The sequence below is a fragment of the Rutidosis leptorrhynchoides genome, chromosome 1 (assembly GCF_046630445.1).
Source record: "Rutidosis leptorrhynchoides isolate AG116_Rl617_1_P2 chromosome 1, CSIRO_AGI_Rlap_v1, whole genome shotgun sequence".
NCBI lineage: Eukaryota > Viridiplantae > Streptophyta > Magnoliopsida > Asterales > Asteraceae > Rutidosis > Rutidosis leptorrhynchoides.
Genome location: NC_092333.1, coordinates 428420381 through 428441520, shown reverse-complemented (window position 1 = coordinate 428441520; position 21140 = coordinate 428420381). Strand labels below are relative to the sequence as shown.

General features: G+C 34.4%; 1 protein-coding gene across 1 annotated transcript; it reads left to right on the top strand.

Moving 5' to 3' along the window:
* The first annotated feature begins 3353 nt into the window (after positions 1-3353).
* Positions 3354-20270, top strand: LOC139902303 (uncharacterized). The gene is made up of 7 exons (XM_071884945.1): positions 3354-4115; positions 17345-17809; positions 17968-18061; positions 18178-18270; positions 18515-18897; positions 18979-19529; positions 19643-20270. The coding sequence occupies exons 1-7, from the start codon at positions 3354-3356 to the stop codon at positions 20268-20270; spliced, it is 2976 nt and encodes a 991-aa protein (XP_071741046.1).
* Positions 20271-21140: the final 870 nt, after the last annotated feature.

Below are 21140 nucleotides of genomic sequence, written 5' to 3'. Positions count from 1 at the left end.
TAATCAAATTAGATTAACCACCTGAGGCGATTAAACATTTAAATTAAACCTGCAACAAAATAAAACTACAGACGATTAAACTACAAAATTAGAAGACCCTATAAGTTCACGGTTTATGAACTAGAAAAGATTAAACCCTACAAGTCATCTTTAGCAAACTAGAAACGATTAACCCTAAAAATAAAAATACCAAACTAGTCGACAAATTAAACCTGCAACATGGTGGACGAAATAAAGAAGCACGGTTGTATCGCTTAAATTCGAAAATGGAAGGGAGATGAGGAGAAAGAAGAAGTGAAACGAAACAAAATTTCTATGTATTTTATTGTTTTTTGAACAGCGATTGGGATCACCCGAGGGGGACTAAACCACCCGTTGCGATCATCTCCCGTTTCGACTATGCCGATACAGCGATAATAACTCCGCCCCCATCACTGCCCGGGAGGAAACCTGGAAACCGATCCAATGGCACGGCTTATTAACTCAATAAAATATATCTAAGTTATTTATTAGATGGGTTAAAAAGTTAAAAAAAAAAATTATGATGATGATAAAAAAGTTAAAAAAGAATTAAAAACTATATTAAATAAAAATGTCATAAATTATATTTAACTAATTAATGATCCATAAATAGATAAACTTTTCACCTTCTAATTAAAATCAGTTATTCTTTTTTCTAGCCTATAAATATCTCATCTCCATTTCATTTTTCCATATCAATCATCTTCATCTTCATTTCGTCTTCCCATATCAATCATACAAAAGAGCACACCATATTACCAATGTTGTATTTTTGAGTTTTTTTTTTTAAGATGAAAAGAAAAAGAAATTATATATAGATTATTATTGTAGCTATAGTATATGATATATATATATATATATATATATATATATATATATATATATATATATATATACACACACATATTATTAAAATAATATATGTTTGTTTGTTTTTGTAGCTATCAAAGAAACACCAATTTCAGAATATTATAAAGCCTAGACAAGTCAAAAAGAAACATGGTTGGCTCTATGTTGGATCGATTCGTCTAAAGATTCTTTTTTTAATGCTAATATTATGATATTATGATTATTATATTGTATATTTGTATAATTTATATGATTAATAATTAATATAGTTCATAATTATAAACATGAATATGATTACAATTATGATTAATAGTAGTTATTATTTTATTTATTATTATTTATAATTTATATAACTTTGATTATTATAGGTGTAACAGGTTCTATACATGTAAATATATAGATCATGTTTATTTAAATAACGAATATAATTATTATATTGTATATTTGTATAATTTATATGACAAATAATTAAGATTATGATTATTATTATGATTATAGTTAATAATTATAAATATGAATATGATTACGATTATGATTAATAGTAGTTATTATTTTATTTATTAATATTATTTTATTATTTATATAACTATGATTATTATAGGTGTAACAGGTTTTATATATGTAAATATATATATATCATATTTATTTAGATAATGATTATATATATATATATATATATATATATATATATATATATATATATATATATATATATGAAAAATGAAAAGTTTGAAACTATTGTTATTATTTATGAGATAACTTAACAAAATTATGATAAGGAAAATAAAAAGATTGAAACTAATCATATAATTTGTGACATATCAATTTTACTTATTATGAATAAAAGATAATAAAAAGATAACAGTTATTGAAAAATTTACTAAAATTTAATAGTAATTATAAAGGTAATATATGTTTTAATTCATTTGATCACTTTTAGTAAACTTTTGTTTATATATAGTTTCATCATACGTTAGTACATATGACTTGAATGTGCAAATTTTCATAGTGTGAAACAAAACATATGTACAAAGTCCTACTTGGACACTTGCATAATGGGACCAACATCTACTTTTACTTCGCGGTTAATATGTTTTCAACCAACTCCCGCCATGACTCTAACTATTCTGAACACGAATATCAAAATAGTGAAATTTGAGACAAGTCATGCAACGCATGAGATGTACAATGGAATCAATAGTTAAACATAAATTTTTAAAAAATGAGATTTGAAACAATCCGTATAACGCACGGGCTTTGCTTTCTAGTATGTACGTAATAGCGAACTTGGAAGTTTATTTAGAGGGGGCAAAAAGTATTACTCCGTATCTAATTTTTGGGAAGATTAAAGTATATTTTTTTATCCTTAGATTTACATAGTAAAATAAACATTACACTAATAACAACGAGGAGTTAGCTTATTGGTGGTGACCTGATATTTCATATGAGAAGTCAGGGGTTCGATTCACACTTGTTGTACTTGTTGCTACCCGCTCATTTCATGGGCTTCGGAGGTTGCGGACGTCTTGCGTTTAAACCTCACCTGAGGGGTTTTTACCACACGCGATGTCAGGGATTCGTCGTCGGGATTTCCACCTGAGTGGCAGCAGGACTGTAATAGTTCAACCAATGAAATGATCGAGTGAATGAGTTCTGACATCGTGTTCAGACCTCCGTCAGTGACTCCTAACTGCCGTTAAAAAAAATATTACACTAATGACCCGAATGTTTGAGGATGCTACAACCCTTTTGTCTCGATGAAACACCGCTTTGTATGTACGACAAACGTTGTAATAGACGACAAATCCAGTCCAACTTGACATTTACATGTGCGACGGTTATTAGAAATTTAATTGAATGAAAAAAATCTAAGGAATGAAAAAGTCCATATCTAAAAGCTTTTTTTTAAGACAACTTACACATTAATTTTTATCATAGTAAATACATAATGTAAGGAGACGAACACTAAACCTCATGGAAAGTGATATGTAGACAACTATTTTTGTTATATATACAATCAATAATGCTTTACAATATTTTACTGTACAACACTATAAAGCATGATTGGTTATGTACATAACAAAAATGATTGTGTACATATCATCACCTTAACATCATAATTAAAGAGCACCTCTTTAAGTAAATTAACATATCTAATATTCATTCTTCACATTTAATTTTTAATATAAAATTAAGATAAAAGATAAAAAATTTCTTGAGAATCTCAAAAAAGACCCAAGTTCCATTCTCCCTGACTACATTTTGAGCCGTGTCTTTTAGAAATAACAATTAAAAAAACAAAAAATGCTAATAAATAAATAAGAGATAAATGAATGAATAATATCATACTATCATAAATTAAGAACCCCTAAGAAGTCCAAAACCCTGATTGCTCCGACTTTTTTGGTGGCGACTCTACGGCGATTTTTTTTTTCATTCGTTCTCTAATCATCCCTGTGGTTTATTAATCGTGATCTTCCCCAATGGGTAAGAGCTCAGGAGGTAACACAAAGAAGAATGATCCATTAACAGCAACGACTGCAACTAGGGTTCTTCGAAATCGCAAGATTGGCGGTGAATCCTCCGTTAACACGATTGTTTCTGATGAGCAAGACTCATCTGCAATTGAATCTACAGCGGATCAATCCAGTAAAGATCCGCCCATGCACAAGGAGCAAACGGGAAACTCTAATTCGAATGGTGATGATACCAATGTTTCTCCTGGTGTGAATGATAAGCAAGTTGAAAAAGAATCTATTAAAGTCCATAATGAATCATCTGATTCAGAGTATGAGGATAATACTAGTGAACCTATTAAAACTCAGGCTCCTGATGATCATGGTAAGGTTAATGTTTTGAAAGATAAGGCAGTTACGCAGACTTACTTAGATGCTGCTGGGGGCTCAAAAGCTACTCAGAAGGTTAACTTTCGTGATATTGAACAATCTGTCACTGAAGATGCTGATTATGATGTTATCCTTCCAATTAATTCAGTGAAAGAAGCGAATAGTAGGTACAAGAATACCTTGTATGGTTATTTTCTAGGAAGGCGTGTTGCTTTCCCTGTAGTTCAACACTATGCCTTTAATGCGTGGAAAAAGTTCGGTATTGAAAAAGTAATGATGAATGCTAAAGAGTTCTTTTTCTTTACATTCGATTCGGAAGCTGGGCTCATGGTGATTCTTGAAAATGGCCCGTGTATGATCAGAAACATGCCGATTATCCTGAACAAATGGACTTCGGATGTAGTGACCCGAACTTTTCCATGTTTATATATATATTAAATGAAATTGTTATTTACATGATTAAGTGTTTCCAACATGTTAAGCAATCAAACTTGTTAAGACTTGATTAATTGAAATAGGTTTCATATAGACAATTGACCACCCAAGTTGACCGGTGATTCACGAACGTTAAAACTTGTAAAAACTATATGATGATATATATATATATATATATATATATATATATATATATATATATATATATATATGGTTATATATATAGTTAACATGATATTATGATAAGTAAACATATCATTAAGTATATTAATAATGAACTACATATGTAAAAACAAGACTACTAACTTAATGATTTTGAAACTAGACATATATGTAACGATTATCGTTGTAACGACATTTAATGTATATATATCATATTAAGAGATATTCGTACATCATAATATCATGATAATATAATAATTTAAAATCTCATTTGATATTATAAATATTGGGTTAACAACATTTAACAAGATCGTTAACCTAAAGGTTTCAAAACAACACTTACATGTAACGACTAACGATGACTTAACGACTCAGTTAAAATGTATATACATGTAGTGTTTTAATATGTATTCATACACTTTTGAAAGACTTCAAGACACTTATCAAAATACTTCTACTTAACAAAAATGCTTACAATTACATCCTCGTTCAGTTTCATCAACAATTCTACTCGTATGCACCCGTATTCGTACTCGTACAATACACAGCTTTTAGATGTATGTACTATTGGTATATACACTCTAATTATTAGCTCTTAGCAGCCCATGTGAGCCACCTAAAACATGTGGGAACCATCATTTGGCAACTAGCATGAAATATCTCATAAAATTACAAAAATATGAGTAATCATTCATGACTTATTTACATGAAAACAAAATTACATATCCTTTATATCTAACCCATACACCAACGACCAAAAACACCTAAAAACACTTTCATTCTTCAATTTTCTTCATCTAATTGATCTCTCTCAAGTTCTATCTTCAAGTTCTAAGTGTTCTTCATAAATTCTACAAGTTCTAGTTTCATAAAATCAAGAATACTTCCAAGTTTGCTAGCTTACTTCCAATCTTGTAGAGTGATCATCCAACCTCAAGAAATCTTTCTTATTTACAGTAAGATATCTTTATAATACAAGGTAATACTCATATTCAAACTTTGATTCAATTTCTATAACTATAACAATCTTATTTCGAGTGAAAATCTTACTTGAACTGTTTTCGTGTCATGATTCTGCTTCAAGAACTTTCAAGTCATCCAAGGATCCTTTGAAGCTAGATCCATTTTTCTCATTTTCAGTAGCTTTATCCATAAAACTAGAGGTAGTAATGATGTTCATAACATCATTCGATTCATACATATAAAGCTATCTTATTCGAAGGTTTAAACTTGTAATCACTAGAACATAGTTTAGTTAATTCTAAACTTGTTCGCAAACAAAAGTTAATCCTTCTAACTTGACTTTTAAAATCAACTAAACACATGTTCTATATCTATATGATATGCTAACTTAATGATTTAAAGCCTGGAAACGCGAAAAACACCGTAAAACCGGATTTACGCCGTCGTAGTAACACCGCTGGCTGTTTTGGGTTAGTTAATTAAAAACTATGATAAACTTTGATTTAAAAGTTGTTCTTCTGGGAAAATGATTTTTCTTATGAACATGAAACTATATCCAAAAATCATGGTTAAACTCAAAGTGAAAATATGTTTTTCAAAATGGTCATCAAGACGTCGTTCTTTCGACTGAAATGACTATCTCTTACAAAAACGACTTGTAACTTATATTTCCGACTATAAACCTATACTTTTTCTGTTTAGATTCATAAAATAGAGTTCAATATGAAACCATAGCAATTTGATTCACTCAAAACGGATTTAAAACGAAGAAGTTATGGGTAAAACAAGATTGGATAATTTTTCTTGTTGTAGCTACGTGAAAATTGGTAACAAATCTATATCAATCATATCCTAGCTAACTTTTATTGTATTATACATGTATTCTAATATATTATGTAATCTTGGGATACCATAGACACGTATGCAAATGTTTTGACATATCATATCGACCCATGTGTATATATTATTTGGAACAACCATAGACACTCTATATGCAGTAATGTGGGAGTTAGCTATACAGGGTTGAGGTTGATTCCAAAAATATATATACTTTGAGTTGTGATCTAGCCTGAGACGTGTATACACTGGGTCGTGGATTGATTCAAGATAATATATATCAATTTTTTCTGTATATCTAACTTTGGACAACTAGTTGTAGGTTACTAACGAGGACAGCTAACTTAATGAACTTAAAACATCAAAATGTATTAAAAGTGTTGTAAATATATTTTGAATATACTTTGATATATATGTACATATTTGTTATAGGTTCGTGAATCGACCAGTGGCCAAGTCTTACTTCCTGACGAAGTAAAAATCTGTGAAAGTGAGTTAATGTCCCACTTTTAAAATCTAATATTTTTGGGATGAGAATACATGTAGGTTTTATAAATGATTTATAAAATAGACACAAGTACGTGAAACTACATTCTATGGTTGAATTATCGAAATCGAATATGCCCATTTTTATTAAGTCTGGTAATCTAAGAATTAGGGAACAGACACCCTAATTGACGCGAATCCTAAAGATAGATCTATCGGGCCCAACAAGCCCCATCCAAAGTACCGGATGCTTTAGTACTTCGAAATTTATATCATGTCCGAAGGAGGATCCCGGAATGATGGGGATATTCTTATATATGCATCTTGTTAATGTCGGTTACCAGGTGTTCACCATATGAATGATTTTTATCTCTATGTATGGGATGTATATTGAAATATGAAATCTTGTGATCTATTGTTACGACTTGATATATATAGGTTAAACCTATAACTCACCAACATTTTTTTGTTGACGTTTTAAGCATGTTTATTCTCAGGTGATTATTAAGAGCTTTCGCTGTCGCATACTTAAATAAGAACAAGATTTGGAGTCCATGCTTGTATAATATTGTGTAAAAACTGCATTCAAGAAACTTATTTCGTTGTAACATATTTGTATTGTAAACCATTATGTAATAGTCGTGTGTAAACAGGATATTTTAGATTATCATTATTTGATAATCTACGTAAAGCTTTTTAAACCTTTATTGATGAAATAAAGGTTATGGTTTGTTTTAAAATGAATGCAGTCTTTGAAAAACGTCTCATATAGAGGTCAAAACCTCGCAACGAAATCAATTAATATGGAACGTTTTTAATCAATAAGAACGGGACATTTCAGTTGGTATCCGAGCGTTGGTCTTAGAGAACCAGAATTTTTTATTAGTGTGTCTTATCGAGTTTTTTAGGATGCATTAGTGAGTCTGGACTTCGACCGTGTTTACTTGAAAAATGATTGCTTAACAAATTTTGTTGGAAACTATATATTTTTAACATGTGAATATTATGTGATATATTAATCTCTTAACGCGTTTGATATTATGTGATAGATGTCTACCTCTAGAACAAGTCCCATTGACTCACCTAATAATAATGAAGAGTCAAATGTAAATTGGAATGATTCGTGGACTGATTCACAAGTTCCCGAAGAGGAACCGAAAGAAGAGTCGGAACCGGAAAAAGAATCGGAACCGGAAGAAGAATCGGAACCGGAAGAAGAAATAGAACCAGTGGGGGAAATAATAAAATGGTTAAGTAGAAGAAAATTCTCAACTAACCGACCAAAGTTAATTATGGTCAATGGTGTTACCGCCAAGGAAGCAAAAATTTTGGGAGGATTACCAATTCTCCGATGAATCGGATCCCGACAAGGATTCCGATGATGTTATAGAAATTACCCCAACACAATTTAATAAGGCAAAAGAGAACAATAAGGGAAAGGGCATAAAAATAGAGAAATTTGATTCCAAACCCGATGAACTTTATATGTATCGTCAACACCCGTATTTCTTAAGTTGTGACAATAACCCGGGAACCTCTAAACCACCAGGTTTTTCTAAACCAATATGGAAAACAACGGCTCGTATTAGGGGAACATCATATATCCCTAGAAACTTGGCAAAACGAACCAAAACCGAAGAAGAAGAAACGAGCGAGTCGGAATAAGATAGTTGTATTCGTGTGGTGTAATATATGTAATATAGTGTGCTTATGCTTTATGATATATGTAAAAATTGCTTGTATTAACAAGTATTTTTTTTTATGAATCTAACTCTTGTATTTTTACAGTATAAAAACACAAAATGGATAGACAACCCAATATTTTAAGAGACCTACCCGGAGACATGATTGATGAAATCTTGTCTAGAGTCGGTCAGAATTCCTCGGCACAACTATTTAAGGCGAGATCAGTTTGTAAGACATTCGAAGAACGTTCCAAGAATACCTTGGTTTATAAAAGGCTTTCGTTCGAAAGATGGGGGATATCACATTGGGAAATCCATAAGTTACGATGTGTTTACTTTGACGCATATATTGCGGGAAACCCAAATGCTATTTTACACAACGGGTTAAGAAATTATTTTGACTCAATATATGCGAATATAGGACTTCGTGATTTAGAAAAAGCGGCTAACATGCAACATAAAGAAGCATGTTATGCTTACGGGTTAGTAATGTTCGCTTCTCGCCAAAGTGAGAACAAGAACATCGGGCTACAACTATTAAACAAAACGTTCCCACCAGTGACGGAGTCGGTAATTGGGGTAAGAAATGAGGTTTTTAGGTTATTACGAGACTGTTGGTCATTACGTAACCTTCATCCTTTTGACGACGTTACAACACATTGTCTTACTATCGGTCACAACGGTTATGTTCCACAAAACCAAGGATGGGAAGTGGTATTAGTAAAACCAGAATGCATGACTTGTTTCTGGACGTATGAATTACGTGTCTTTATTGCCTTTGCTGAACGCCTTATTTATTAACTAGAATTATCTTCGCAACTACTTTGTATCAAAGTTTTATGTGCTATATTTCATGCTATATGTAAAATAGCGGTATTGTAAGTTTGCAAGTTATTGTATAAAGGCTTGAATATGATATATTTTTTTTGTTTTGTTTTTGTGATTAGTTTTTCATATAGAATTGTAGTAGTTGAAATGGTATGTTAGCTACTAAGTATGAACTTAACGGGTAGGTACTACCCGAACTAAAGAGTATAAAACGCTAATATGAAGAAAGAGCTTTTATAAATAAGTTCATATTACGCTACGAAATACTATTGACTACTCTTGATATTCTATATGATTAACTCGTTTCATTTGACTATTTTGAAGGAAAGGGCACCGACTACTCGACACACCTTGAATATGAGCGAAGAGGAATTTCGTGCCTTTCTTGCTTCAAACATAGCCGCAGTACAGGCTACGCTACATACCAAAAATAACCTTGGATCTAGCAGTACAGGATATCGTGTAGGATGCACCTACAAAGAATTCACTGCCTGCAAACCTTTGGAATTTGATGGAACCGAAGGACTGATCGGATTGAAACGGTGGACCGAGAAGGTCGAATCGGTGTTTGCCATAAGTAAGTGTACTGAAGAGGACAAAGTGAAGTACGCTATGCATACCTTCATAGGTTCCGCGTTAACATGGTGGAATACCTATCTAGAGCAAGTGGGACAAGATGATGCTTACGCACTACCGTGGTCAGCATTCAAGCACTTGATGAACGAGAAGTACCGTCCCAGAACCGAGGTCAATAAGCTCAAGACAGAACTTAGAGGGTTACGAACCCAAGGATTTGATATTACCACGTACGAAATATGATTCATAGAATTATTCCTATTGTGTCCGGGAGCGTTCGAAGATGAGGAAGAGAAGATCGACGCGTTTGTGAAAGGATTACCGGAAAGAATCCAAGAAGATATAAGTTCACACGAGCCCGCCTCCATACAACAGGCATGTAGAATGGCTCACAAACTAGTGAACCAGATTGAAGAAAGAATTAAAGAACAGACTGCTGAAGAGGCCAATGTGAAGCAAGTCAAAAAAAAGTGGGAGGGAAAAGGATACAACAACAACAGCAATTACAACAATAATCGCAACAACTATCCCAACAATCGCAACATCAATCGCAACTACAACAAACGGCCCAACAACAACAACAACAACAACAACAACAACAACAACAGCAACTACAACAATCATCCCAACAACAATAATAACCGCAACAACAACAACAATCAGAAGCAGCTATGCCAAAGGTGTGAAAAGTATCACTCAGGGTTCTGCACCAAATTTTGCAACAAGTGTAAAAGAAATGGTCATAGCGCGGTGAAGTGTGAGGTCTACGGACCAGGGGTTAATAGAACGAAAGGAACAAATGGTGTGGGAACGAGTAATGGCGGAGCAAGTAGTGTCGGAGCAAGTTATGCCAATGTAGTTTGTTATAAATGTGGAAAACCGGGCCACATTATTAGAAATTGCCCGAACCAGGAGAACACGAATGGACAAGGCCGCGGAAGAGTTTTCAATATTAATGCGGCAGAGGCACAGGAAGACCCGGAGCTTGTTACGAGTACGTTTCTTATTGACAATAAATCTGCTTACGTTTAATTTGATTCGGGTGCGGATAGAAGCTATATGAGTAGAGATTTTTGTGATAAATTAAGTTGCCCATTGACGCCTTTGGATAGTAAATTTTTACTCGAATTAGCAAATGGTACATTAATTTCAGCAGATAATATATGTCGGAATCGAGAAATTAAACTGGTTAGCGAAACATTTAAGATTGACTTGATACCAGTAGAGTTAGGGAGTTTTGATGTGATAATCGGTATGGACTGGTTGAAAGAAGTGAAAGCAGAGATCGTTTGTTACATAATGCGATTCGCATTATACAAGAAAAAGGAAAACCCTTAATGGTGTACGGAGAAAAGGGCAACACGAAGCTACATCTTATTAGTAATTTGAAGGCACAAAAACTAATAAGAAAAGGTTGCTATGCTGTTCTAACACACGTCGAGAAAGTACAAACTGAAGAAAAGAGCATCAATGATGTTCCCGTCGCTAAAGAATTTCCCGATGTATTTCCGAAAGAATTACCGGGATTACCCCCACATCGATCCGTTGAATTTCAAATAGATCTTGTACCAGGAGCTGCACCAATAGCTCGTGCTCCTTACAGACTCGCACCCAGCGAGATGAAAGAACTGCAAAGCCAATTACAAGAACTTTTAGAGCGTGGTTTCATTCGACCAAGCACATCACTGTGGGGAGCTCCTGTTTTGTTTGTCAAGAAGAAAGATGGTACATTCAGGTTGTGTATCGACTACCGAGAGCTGAACAAACTTACCATCAAGAACTGCTACCCACTACCGAGAATCGATGACTTATTTGATCAACTACAAGGCTCGTCTGTTTATTCAAAGATTGACTTACGTTCCGGGTATCATCAAATGCTGTTGAAAGAAGATGATATTCCAAAGACTGCTTTCAGAACACGTTACGGTCATTACGAGTTTATGTTCATGCCGTTTGGTTTAACTAATGCACCAGTTGTGTTCATGGACCTTATGAACCGAGTGTGTGGACCATACCTTGACAAGTTTGTCATTGTTTTCATTGATGACATACTTATTTACTCAAAGAATGACCAAGAACACGGTGAACATTTGAGAAAGGTGTTAGAAGTATTGAGGAAGGAAGAATTGTACGCTAAGTTTTCAAAGTGTGCATTTTGGTTGGAAGAAGTTCAATTCCTCGATCACATAGTGAACAAAGAAGGTATTAAGGTGGATCCGGCAAAGATAGAAACTGTTGAAAAGTGGAAAACCCCGAAAACTCCGAAACACATACGCCAGTTTTTAGGACTAGCTGGTTACTACAGAAGGTTCATCCAAGACTTTTCCAGAATAGCAAAACCCTTGACTGCATTAAAGCATAAAGGGAAGAAATTTGAATGGAAGGATGAACAAGAGAAAGCGTTTCAGTTATTGAAGAAAAAGCTAACTACGGCACCTATATTGTCATTGCCTGAAGGGAATGATGATTTTGTGATTTATTGTGACACATCAAAGCAAGGTCTCGGTTGTGTATTAATGCAACGAACAAAGGTGATTGCTTATGCGTCTAGACAATTGAAGATTCACGAACAAAATTATACGACGCATGATTTGGAATTAGGCGCGGTTGTTTTTGCATTAAAGACTTGGAGGCACTACTTATATGGGGTCAAAAGTATTATATATACCGACCACAAAAGTCTTCAACACATATTTAATCAGAAACAACTGAATATGAGGCAGCGTAGGTGGATTGAATTGTTGAATGATTACGACTTTGAGATTCGTTACCACCCGGGGAAGGCAAATGTGGTAGCCGACGCCTTGAGCAGGAAGGACAGAGAACCCATTCGAGTAAAATCTATGAATATAATGATTCATAATAACCTTACTACTCAAATAAAGGAGGCGCAACAAGGAGTTTTAAAAGAGGGAAATTTAAAGGATGAAATACCCAAAGGATCAGAGAAGCATCTTAATATTCGGGAAGATGGAACCTGGTATAGGGCTGAAAGGATTTGGGTACCAAAATTTAGAGATATGAGAGAAATGGTACTTAGAGAAGCTCATAAAACCAGATACTCAATACATCCTGGAACGGGGAAGATGTACAAGGATCTCAAGAAACATTTTTGGTGGCCGGGTATGAAAGCTGATGTTGCTAAATACATAGGAGAATGTTTGACGTGTTCTAAGGTCAAAGCTGAGCATCAGAAACCATCAGATCTACTTCAACAACCCGAAATCCCGGAATGGAAATGGGAAAACATTACCATGGATTTCATCACTAAATTCCCAAGGACTGCAAGTGGTTTTGACACTATTTGGGTAATAGTTGATCGTCTCACCAAATCAGCACACTTCCTGCCAATAAGAGAAGATGACAAGATGAAGAAGTTAGCACGACTGTATTTGAAGGAAGTCGTCTCCAGACATGGAATACCAATCACTATTATCTCTGATAGGGATGGCAGATTTATTTCAAGATTCTGGCAGACATTACAGCAAACCTTAGGAACTCGTCTAGACATGAGTACTGCCTATCATCCACAAACTGATGGGCAGAGCAAAAGGACGATACAAATACTTGAAGACATGCTACGAGCATGTGTTATTGATTTCGGAAACAGTTGGGATCGACATCTACCGTTAGTAGAATTTTCCTACAACAACAGCTACCATTCAAGCATTGAGATGGCGCCGTTTGAGGCACTTTATAGTAGAAAGTGCAGGTCTCCGATTTGTTGGAGTGAAGTGGGGGATAGACAGATTACGGGTCCGGAGATAATACAAGAAACTACCGAGAAGATCATCCAAATTCAACAACGGTTGAAAACCGCCCAAAGTCGACAAAAGAGCTACGCTGATATTAAAAGAAAAGATATAGAATTTGAAATTGGAGAGATGGTCATGCTTAAAGTTGCACCTTGGAAAGGCGTTGTTCGATTTGGTAAACGAGGGAAATTAAATCCAAGGTATATCGGACCATTCAAGATTATTGATCGTGTCGGACCAGTAGCTTACCGACTTGAGTTACCTCAACAACTCGCGACTGTACATAACACTTTCCACGTCTCGAATTTGAAGAAATGTTTTGCTAAAGAAGATCTCACTATTCCGTTAGATGAAATCCAAATCAACGAAAAACTTCAATTCATCGAAGAACTCGTCGAAATAATGGATCGTGAGGTTAAAAGACTTAAGCAAAACAAGATACCAATTGTTAAGGTTCGATGGAATGCTCGTAGAGGACCCGAGTTCACCTGGGAATGAGAAGATCAGATGAAGAAGAAATACCCGCATTTATTTGCAGAAGATACGTCAACACCTCCAACTACTTAAAATTTCGGGACGAAAATTATTTAACTGGTAGGTACTGTAGTGACCCGAACTTTTCCATGTTTATATATATATTAAATGAAATTGTTATTTACATGATTAACTATTTCCAACATGTTAATCAATCAAACTTGTTAAGACTTGATTAATTGAAATAGGTTTCATATAGACAATTGACCACCCAAGTTGACCGGTGATTCACGAACGTTAAAACTTGTAAAAACTATATGATGACATATATACAGTTATATATATAGTTAACATGATATTATGATAAGTAAACATATCATTAAGTATATTAATAATGAATTACATATGTAAAAACAAGACTACTAACTTAATGATTTTGAAACGAGACATATATGTAACGATTATCGTTGTAACGACATTTAATGTATATATATATCATATTAAAAGATATTCATACATCATAATATCATGATAATATAATAATTTAAAATCTCATTTGATATTATAAATATTGGGTTAACAACATTTAAAAAGATCGTTAACCTAAAGGTTTCAAAACAACACTTACATGTAACGACTAACGATGACTTAACGACTCAGTTAAAATGTATATACATGTAGTGTTTTAATATGTATTCATACACTTTTGAAAGACTTCAAGAGACTTATCAAAATACTTCTACTTAATAAAAATGCTTACAATTACATCCTCGTTCAGTTTCATCAACAATTCTACTCGTATGCACCCGTATTCGTACTCGTACAATACACAGCTTTTAGATGTATGTACTATTGGTATATACACTCCAATGATCAGCTCTTAGCAGCCCATGTGAGTCACCTAAAATATGTGGGAACCATCATTTGGCAACTAGCATGAAATATCTCATAAAATTACAAAAATATGACTAATCATTCATGACTTATTTACATGAAAATAAAATTACATATCCTTTATATCTAATCCATACACCAACGACCAAAAACACCTACAAATACTTTCATTCTTCAATTTTCTTCATCTAATTGATCTCTCTCAAGTTCTATCTTCAAGTTCTATCTTCAAGTTCTAAGTGTTCTTCATAAATTCTACAAGTTCTAGTTTCATAAAATCAAGAATACTTCTAAGTTTGCTAGCTTACTTCCAATCTTGTAGAGTGATCATCCAACCTCAAGAAATCTTTCTTATTTACAGTAAGATATCTTTCTAATACAAGGTAATACTCATATTCAAACTTTGATTCAATTTCTATAACTATAACAATCTTATTTCGAGTGAAAATCTTACTTGAACTCTTTTCGTGTCATGATTTTGCTTCAAGAACTTTCAAGCCATCCAAGGATCCTTTGAAGCTAGATCCATTTTTTTCATTTCCAGTAGCTTTATCCAGAAAACTTGAGGTAGTAATGATGTTCATAACATCATTCGATTCATACATATAAAGCTATCTTATTCGAAGGTTTAAACTTTAATCACTAGAACATAGTTTAGTTAATTCTAAACTTGTTCGCAAACAAAAGTTAATCCTTATAACTTGACTTTTAAAATCAACTAAACACATGTTCTATATCTCTATGATATGCTAACTTAATGATTTAAAACCTGGAAACGCGAAAAACACCGTAAAACCGGATTTACGCCGTCGTAGTAACACCGCGGGCTGTTTTGGGTTAGTTAATTAAAAAATATGAAAAACTTTGATTTAAAAGTTGTTCTTCTAGGAAAATAATTTTTCTTATGAACATGAAACTATATCCAAAAATCATGGTTAAACTCAAAGTGGAAATATGTATTTCAAAATGGTCATCAAGACGTCGTTCTTTCGACTGAAATGACTATCTCTTACAAAAATGACTTGTAACTTATATTTCTGACTATAAACCTATACTTTTTCTGTTTAGATTCATAAAATAGAGTTCAATATGAAACCATAGCAATTTGATTCACTCAAAACGGATTTAAAACGAAGAAGTTATGGGTAAAACAAGATTGGATAATTTTTCTTGTTGTAGCTACGTGAAAATTGGTAACAAATCTATATCAATCATATCCTAGCTAACTTTTATTGTATTATACATGTATTCTAATATATTATGTAATCTTGGGATGCCATAGAAACGTATGCAAATGTTTTGACATATCATATCAACCCATGTGTATATATTATTTGGAACAACCATAGACACTCTATATGCAGTAATGTGGGAGTTAGCTATACAGGGTTGAGGTTGATTCCAAAAATATATATACTTTGAGTTGTGATCTAGCCTGAGACGTGTATACACTGGGTCGTGGATTGATTCAAGATAATATATATCAATTTTTTTCTGTACATCTAACTTTGGACAACTAGTTGTAGGTTACTAACGAGGACAGCTGACTTAATGAACTTAAAACATCAAAATGTATTAAAAGTGTTGTAAATATATTTTGAATATACTTTGATATATATGTACATATTTGTTATAGGTTCGTGAATCGACCAGTGGCCAAGTCTTACTTCCCGACGAAGTAAAAATCTGTGAAAGTGAGTTATAGTCCCACTTTTAAAATCTAATATTTTTGGGATGAGAATACATGCAGGTTTTATAAATGATTTACAAAATAGACACAAGTACGTGAAACTACATTCTATGGTTGAATTATCGAAATCGAATATGCCCCTTTTTATTAAGTCTGGTAATCTAAGAATTAGGGAACATACACCCTAATTGACGCGAATCCTAAAGATAGATCTATTGGGATTAACAAACCCCATCCAAACTACCGGATGCTTTAGTACTTCGAAATTTATATCATATCCGAAGGGTGTCCCGAAATGATGGGGATATTCTTATATATGCATCTTGTTAATGTCGGTTACCAAGTGTTCACCATATGAAAGATTTTTATCTCTATGTATGGATGTGTATTGAAATATGAAATCTTGTGGTCTATTATTATGATTTGATATATATATAGGTTAAACCTATAACTCACCAACATTTTTGTTGATGTTTTAAGCATGTTTATTCTCAGGTGATTATTAAGAGCTTCCGCTATCGCATACTTAAATAAGGACGAGATTTGGAGTCCATACTTGTATGATATTGTGTAAAAACTGCATTCAAGAAACTTATTTTTTGTAACATATTTGTATTGTAAACCATTATGTAATGGTCGTGTGTAAACAGGATATTTTAGATTATCATTATTTGATAATCTACGTAAAGCTTTTTAAACCTTTATTGATGAAATAAAGGTTATGGTTTGTTTTAAAATGAATGCAGTCTTTGAAAAACGTCTCATATAGAGGTCAAAACCACGCAACGAAATCAATTAATATGGAACGTTTTTAATCAATAAGAACGGGACATTTCATCGGAGGTGTCACTTACTAAAGAAGACTTGACAAAAGTCCCGGTGTGGGTTAAACTTTATGACGTTCCTTTAGCGGGATTCACTGAGGAAGGGCTGAGTGTCATTGCGACGAAATTTGGTAAACCAATGAAGCTAGATTCTTATACTAGCACTATGTATCGTGAAGCTTGGGGCCATCCTAATTTTGCTCGTACAATGATTGAGGTATCATCTGAACGTGAACTTCGGGAAGATCTGAAAGTAGCAACCCCTAGTTTGGAAGGTAAGACAAATTTAATTGATGTTGTTAAAACAGAGTATGAATGGAAACCGCCTAGATGTTCGGGTTGTTGTGTGTTTGGCCATACTGATGCTCAATGCCCCAAGAATGTTAAGGTGGTGGTGGTTAATGAAAAGGTTGACAATGATGGCTTTAAAACTGTTGGAAAGCAAAAACCCAAATTAGATAATAGAAAGCAAATTCCATGTGTGGTTATTGGGAAGAATAGAACTAAACTGATATATATATACCTAAGCAACAGGTGGTTCCTCCTAAGCCCCCTAAGGTGAATGCAGAGATAAGCAAAAACACAGTTCACATAAACAATTCATTTGGTGTTTTGAATGACCTTGATAACTATCAGTTGCAGGATGAACCGACTGATGTGGAGGATAATGATGATGAGACGGCTAGATTTGTGTCAAATGTTAATTCGGAGGGGGCAAGCACTCCCGTTCTTGACGGTTTCCAATGATTAGTCTCACCTCTTGAAATATACGGGGACTTAACCTCAACCATAAACAAAATGAGGTTATAGATGTTGTCAAGAGTAATCGTTTATGTGTATGTTCTATTTTAGAATCGCATGTTGCTTTAACTAATCTCAACCGTGTTGGAAATTCTGTGTTTCCTACATGGTCTTGGGCGTCTAATGCTTCAGCTTGTATAGCGGGTACTCGAATCCTTGTTGGGTAGGATCCAGGTATTGTAAATGTCATGATTATTGCTGTCTCTGAGCAGGTGATTCATTGTCAAATAGGTGCTGTTAATGATTCTGTGAACTTGTTTGTCTCTTTCGTGTATGCTAAAAACAAATATATGGAAAGACTTCCACTTTGGAGGGTTTGTTAGTAGTAGACCATGGGTGGTTATGTGGGACTTTAATGCTTCTCTCAGTATGGTTGAGTCATCTGCAGGCTCGGCTAACTGTACCATTGTTATGCGGGAATTCAAAGAATGTGTTGATAGCCTTTGTCTTTCTGATGTTAATCATACCGGGTTTCAGTTTACATGGAACCAACGCCCTCAATCAAATGATGGTATTTTGAAGAAGATTGATAGAGTCATGGCTAATAACATGTTCATTGATCAATTTACCAATGTCGTGGCTATATTTCAACCATACCGTATCTCGGATCACTCTCCCGCGGTTCTTCAACTTCCGTGTGAAGTGGGCCGTAGAAGAACTCCCTTCAGGTTTAGTAATTATCTTATCAATCATGAGTTGTTTTCAGATACAGTTAAAGAGGGATGGAAAATGGAGGTCAATGGCCATGCAATGTTTAAACTTGTTAAGAAAGTTCGCAACCTCAAAACCCCATTGCATAAACTCATATGGTCTAAAGGTAACCTACATGATCGTGTAAAGGCTGCTAGGTAGGTGTTGGATCAAGCGCAAACTGATCTTGACACTCGTCCAGTCTCTCCTTCAGCTCGTGCTAATGCAACGATTACTTTGAAGGAGTTTAATGATGCTGTTCTTGATGAAGAAAGCTTCTTGAAACAAAAATCCAAAATCAAATGGCTTCGTGTGGATGATAACAACTCTAGTTACTTTCATAAAGTAGTTAAAAGGCGTACTAACAGAAGTAGAATCCATATTGTTTATGACCTGAATGGTAATACGTGTGAAGGGCAGGCGGTTCCTGTGGTGTTCGTAAATCACTACAAGAATTTTCTTGGGACAGCTGACATGTGCACCGAAATTGATACCCCTGGCTCACTGTTCCAACGAACTATTTCTTCTACAAAATTAGCGGCCATGATTAGTCCAATCTCGGCTAAAGAAATTTGTGATGCTATATTTGATATTGGTGACTCTAAATCCCCCGGTCCGGATGGTTTTTCTGCTACATTCTTTAAAAAATCGTGGTATGTCATTGGTCCTGATGTCATCAAAGCGGTACAAGAGTTCTTCTTGACGGGTCAAATGTTAAAAGAAATCAATTGTACGATCCTTTCTTTAATTCTGAAAGTGTAGGTTCCTTCTAAAGTTACGGACTATAGACCGATTGCATGTTGTAACGTTATCATAAATGCATTAGCAAGATTATTGTGTCACGAATAAAAGCGTCGTTGGATGATATTGTCAACATTAATCAGTCGGCATTCATTCCAGGGTGTAATATTGCGGATAATATCTTGCTTACTCAAGAGTTGATGAGGAATTACCACCTCAATAGAGGTACTCCTAGATGTGCATTCAAAGTCGATATTCAAAAAGCATATGATACCATTGATTGGGAATTCCTCCATGTTACGCTTATCTGCTTTGGTTTCCCATCTAAGATGGTTGATTGGATTATGAAGTGTGTCTCTTCCACTTCCTACTCCATTAACATCAATGGGGAACTTCATGGCTTCTTTCAGGGTAAACGGGGTCTAAGGCAGGGGGATTCGCTCTCTCCGTATCTTTTTACCCTTGTTATGGAAGTTCTGTCTCTAATCCTTCAAAGGAATATCTGTAAATCAAAGCGGTTTCGGTGCCACCCGAAATGTGATAAACTGAAAATCATAAACCTTTGTTTTGCTGATGATCTTTTCTTGTTTTCTCACGCTAACAATGCTCCAGTTCATGTTATACGTGACTCTCTGAAGAATTTACAAAATGCTCAGGCTTGGTTCCAAGTATCCAGAAAAGCACGGTTTTCTTTGCTAATGTCTCTAGCTTGATGAAACAACACATTTTGGATATACTCCCTTTTGAAGAGGGGAAACTTCCTGTTCGCTAACTTGGGGTTCCTCTTGTTTCATCTAGACTTATCTACAGGAATTGTAAGGTTTTGTTTGAGCGGGTAAAAAACAAAGTTGAAGATTGGAAAAATAAGTATCTCTCCTTTGCTGGTCGACTCCAACTTATTGTGTCCGTTCTCACATCCATGCAACTCTATTGGTGTTCGGTTTTTATCCTTCCTGATGCTACTATTAAAGAAATTAAGAAGCTTCTTCGTGGTTTCTTATGGTGTCAGGGTGAGATGAAGTGTGGTAAGGCTAAAGTTAAGTGGGATGACCTATGTAAACCTAAAGACGAAGGCGGGTTAGGTATTAAGCGGTTAATGTATTGGAATATAGCTCTCATGACGTCTCATATATGGCGTATCCTTACCCATAAGAAAACTTTATGGGTGCGGTGGATCCATACTTATCGCTTGGCGAATCATCATTTTTGGGAGGCCCCGATTACTACTAATGCTAGTTGGAGCTGGAGGAAACTCTTGCATATCCGACCGATTATAAAACAATTTTTTGTTCACCAAATTGGTAATGGTAAAATATCACATCTGTGTGGTTTGATTCTTGGAGCAGCTTCGGTCCACTTAATAACTTTATTCCTGATACTGTCATTCAATCTATGGGGTAGAACCTTAAGATCAAAGATGTGGTCCGAGGATCGAATTGGATTTGGTCGAATACATTGTTGGACTTGTACCCTCATGCCTTCCGGATGAGGTTTTTTGGACTGATCATGTCAATGTTATTCGTAAATTTACTGTTTCGCAGGTATGGGACTCTATTCAGCAAAGGTCTAATGAGGTTAATTGG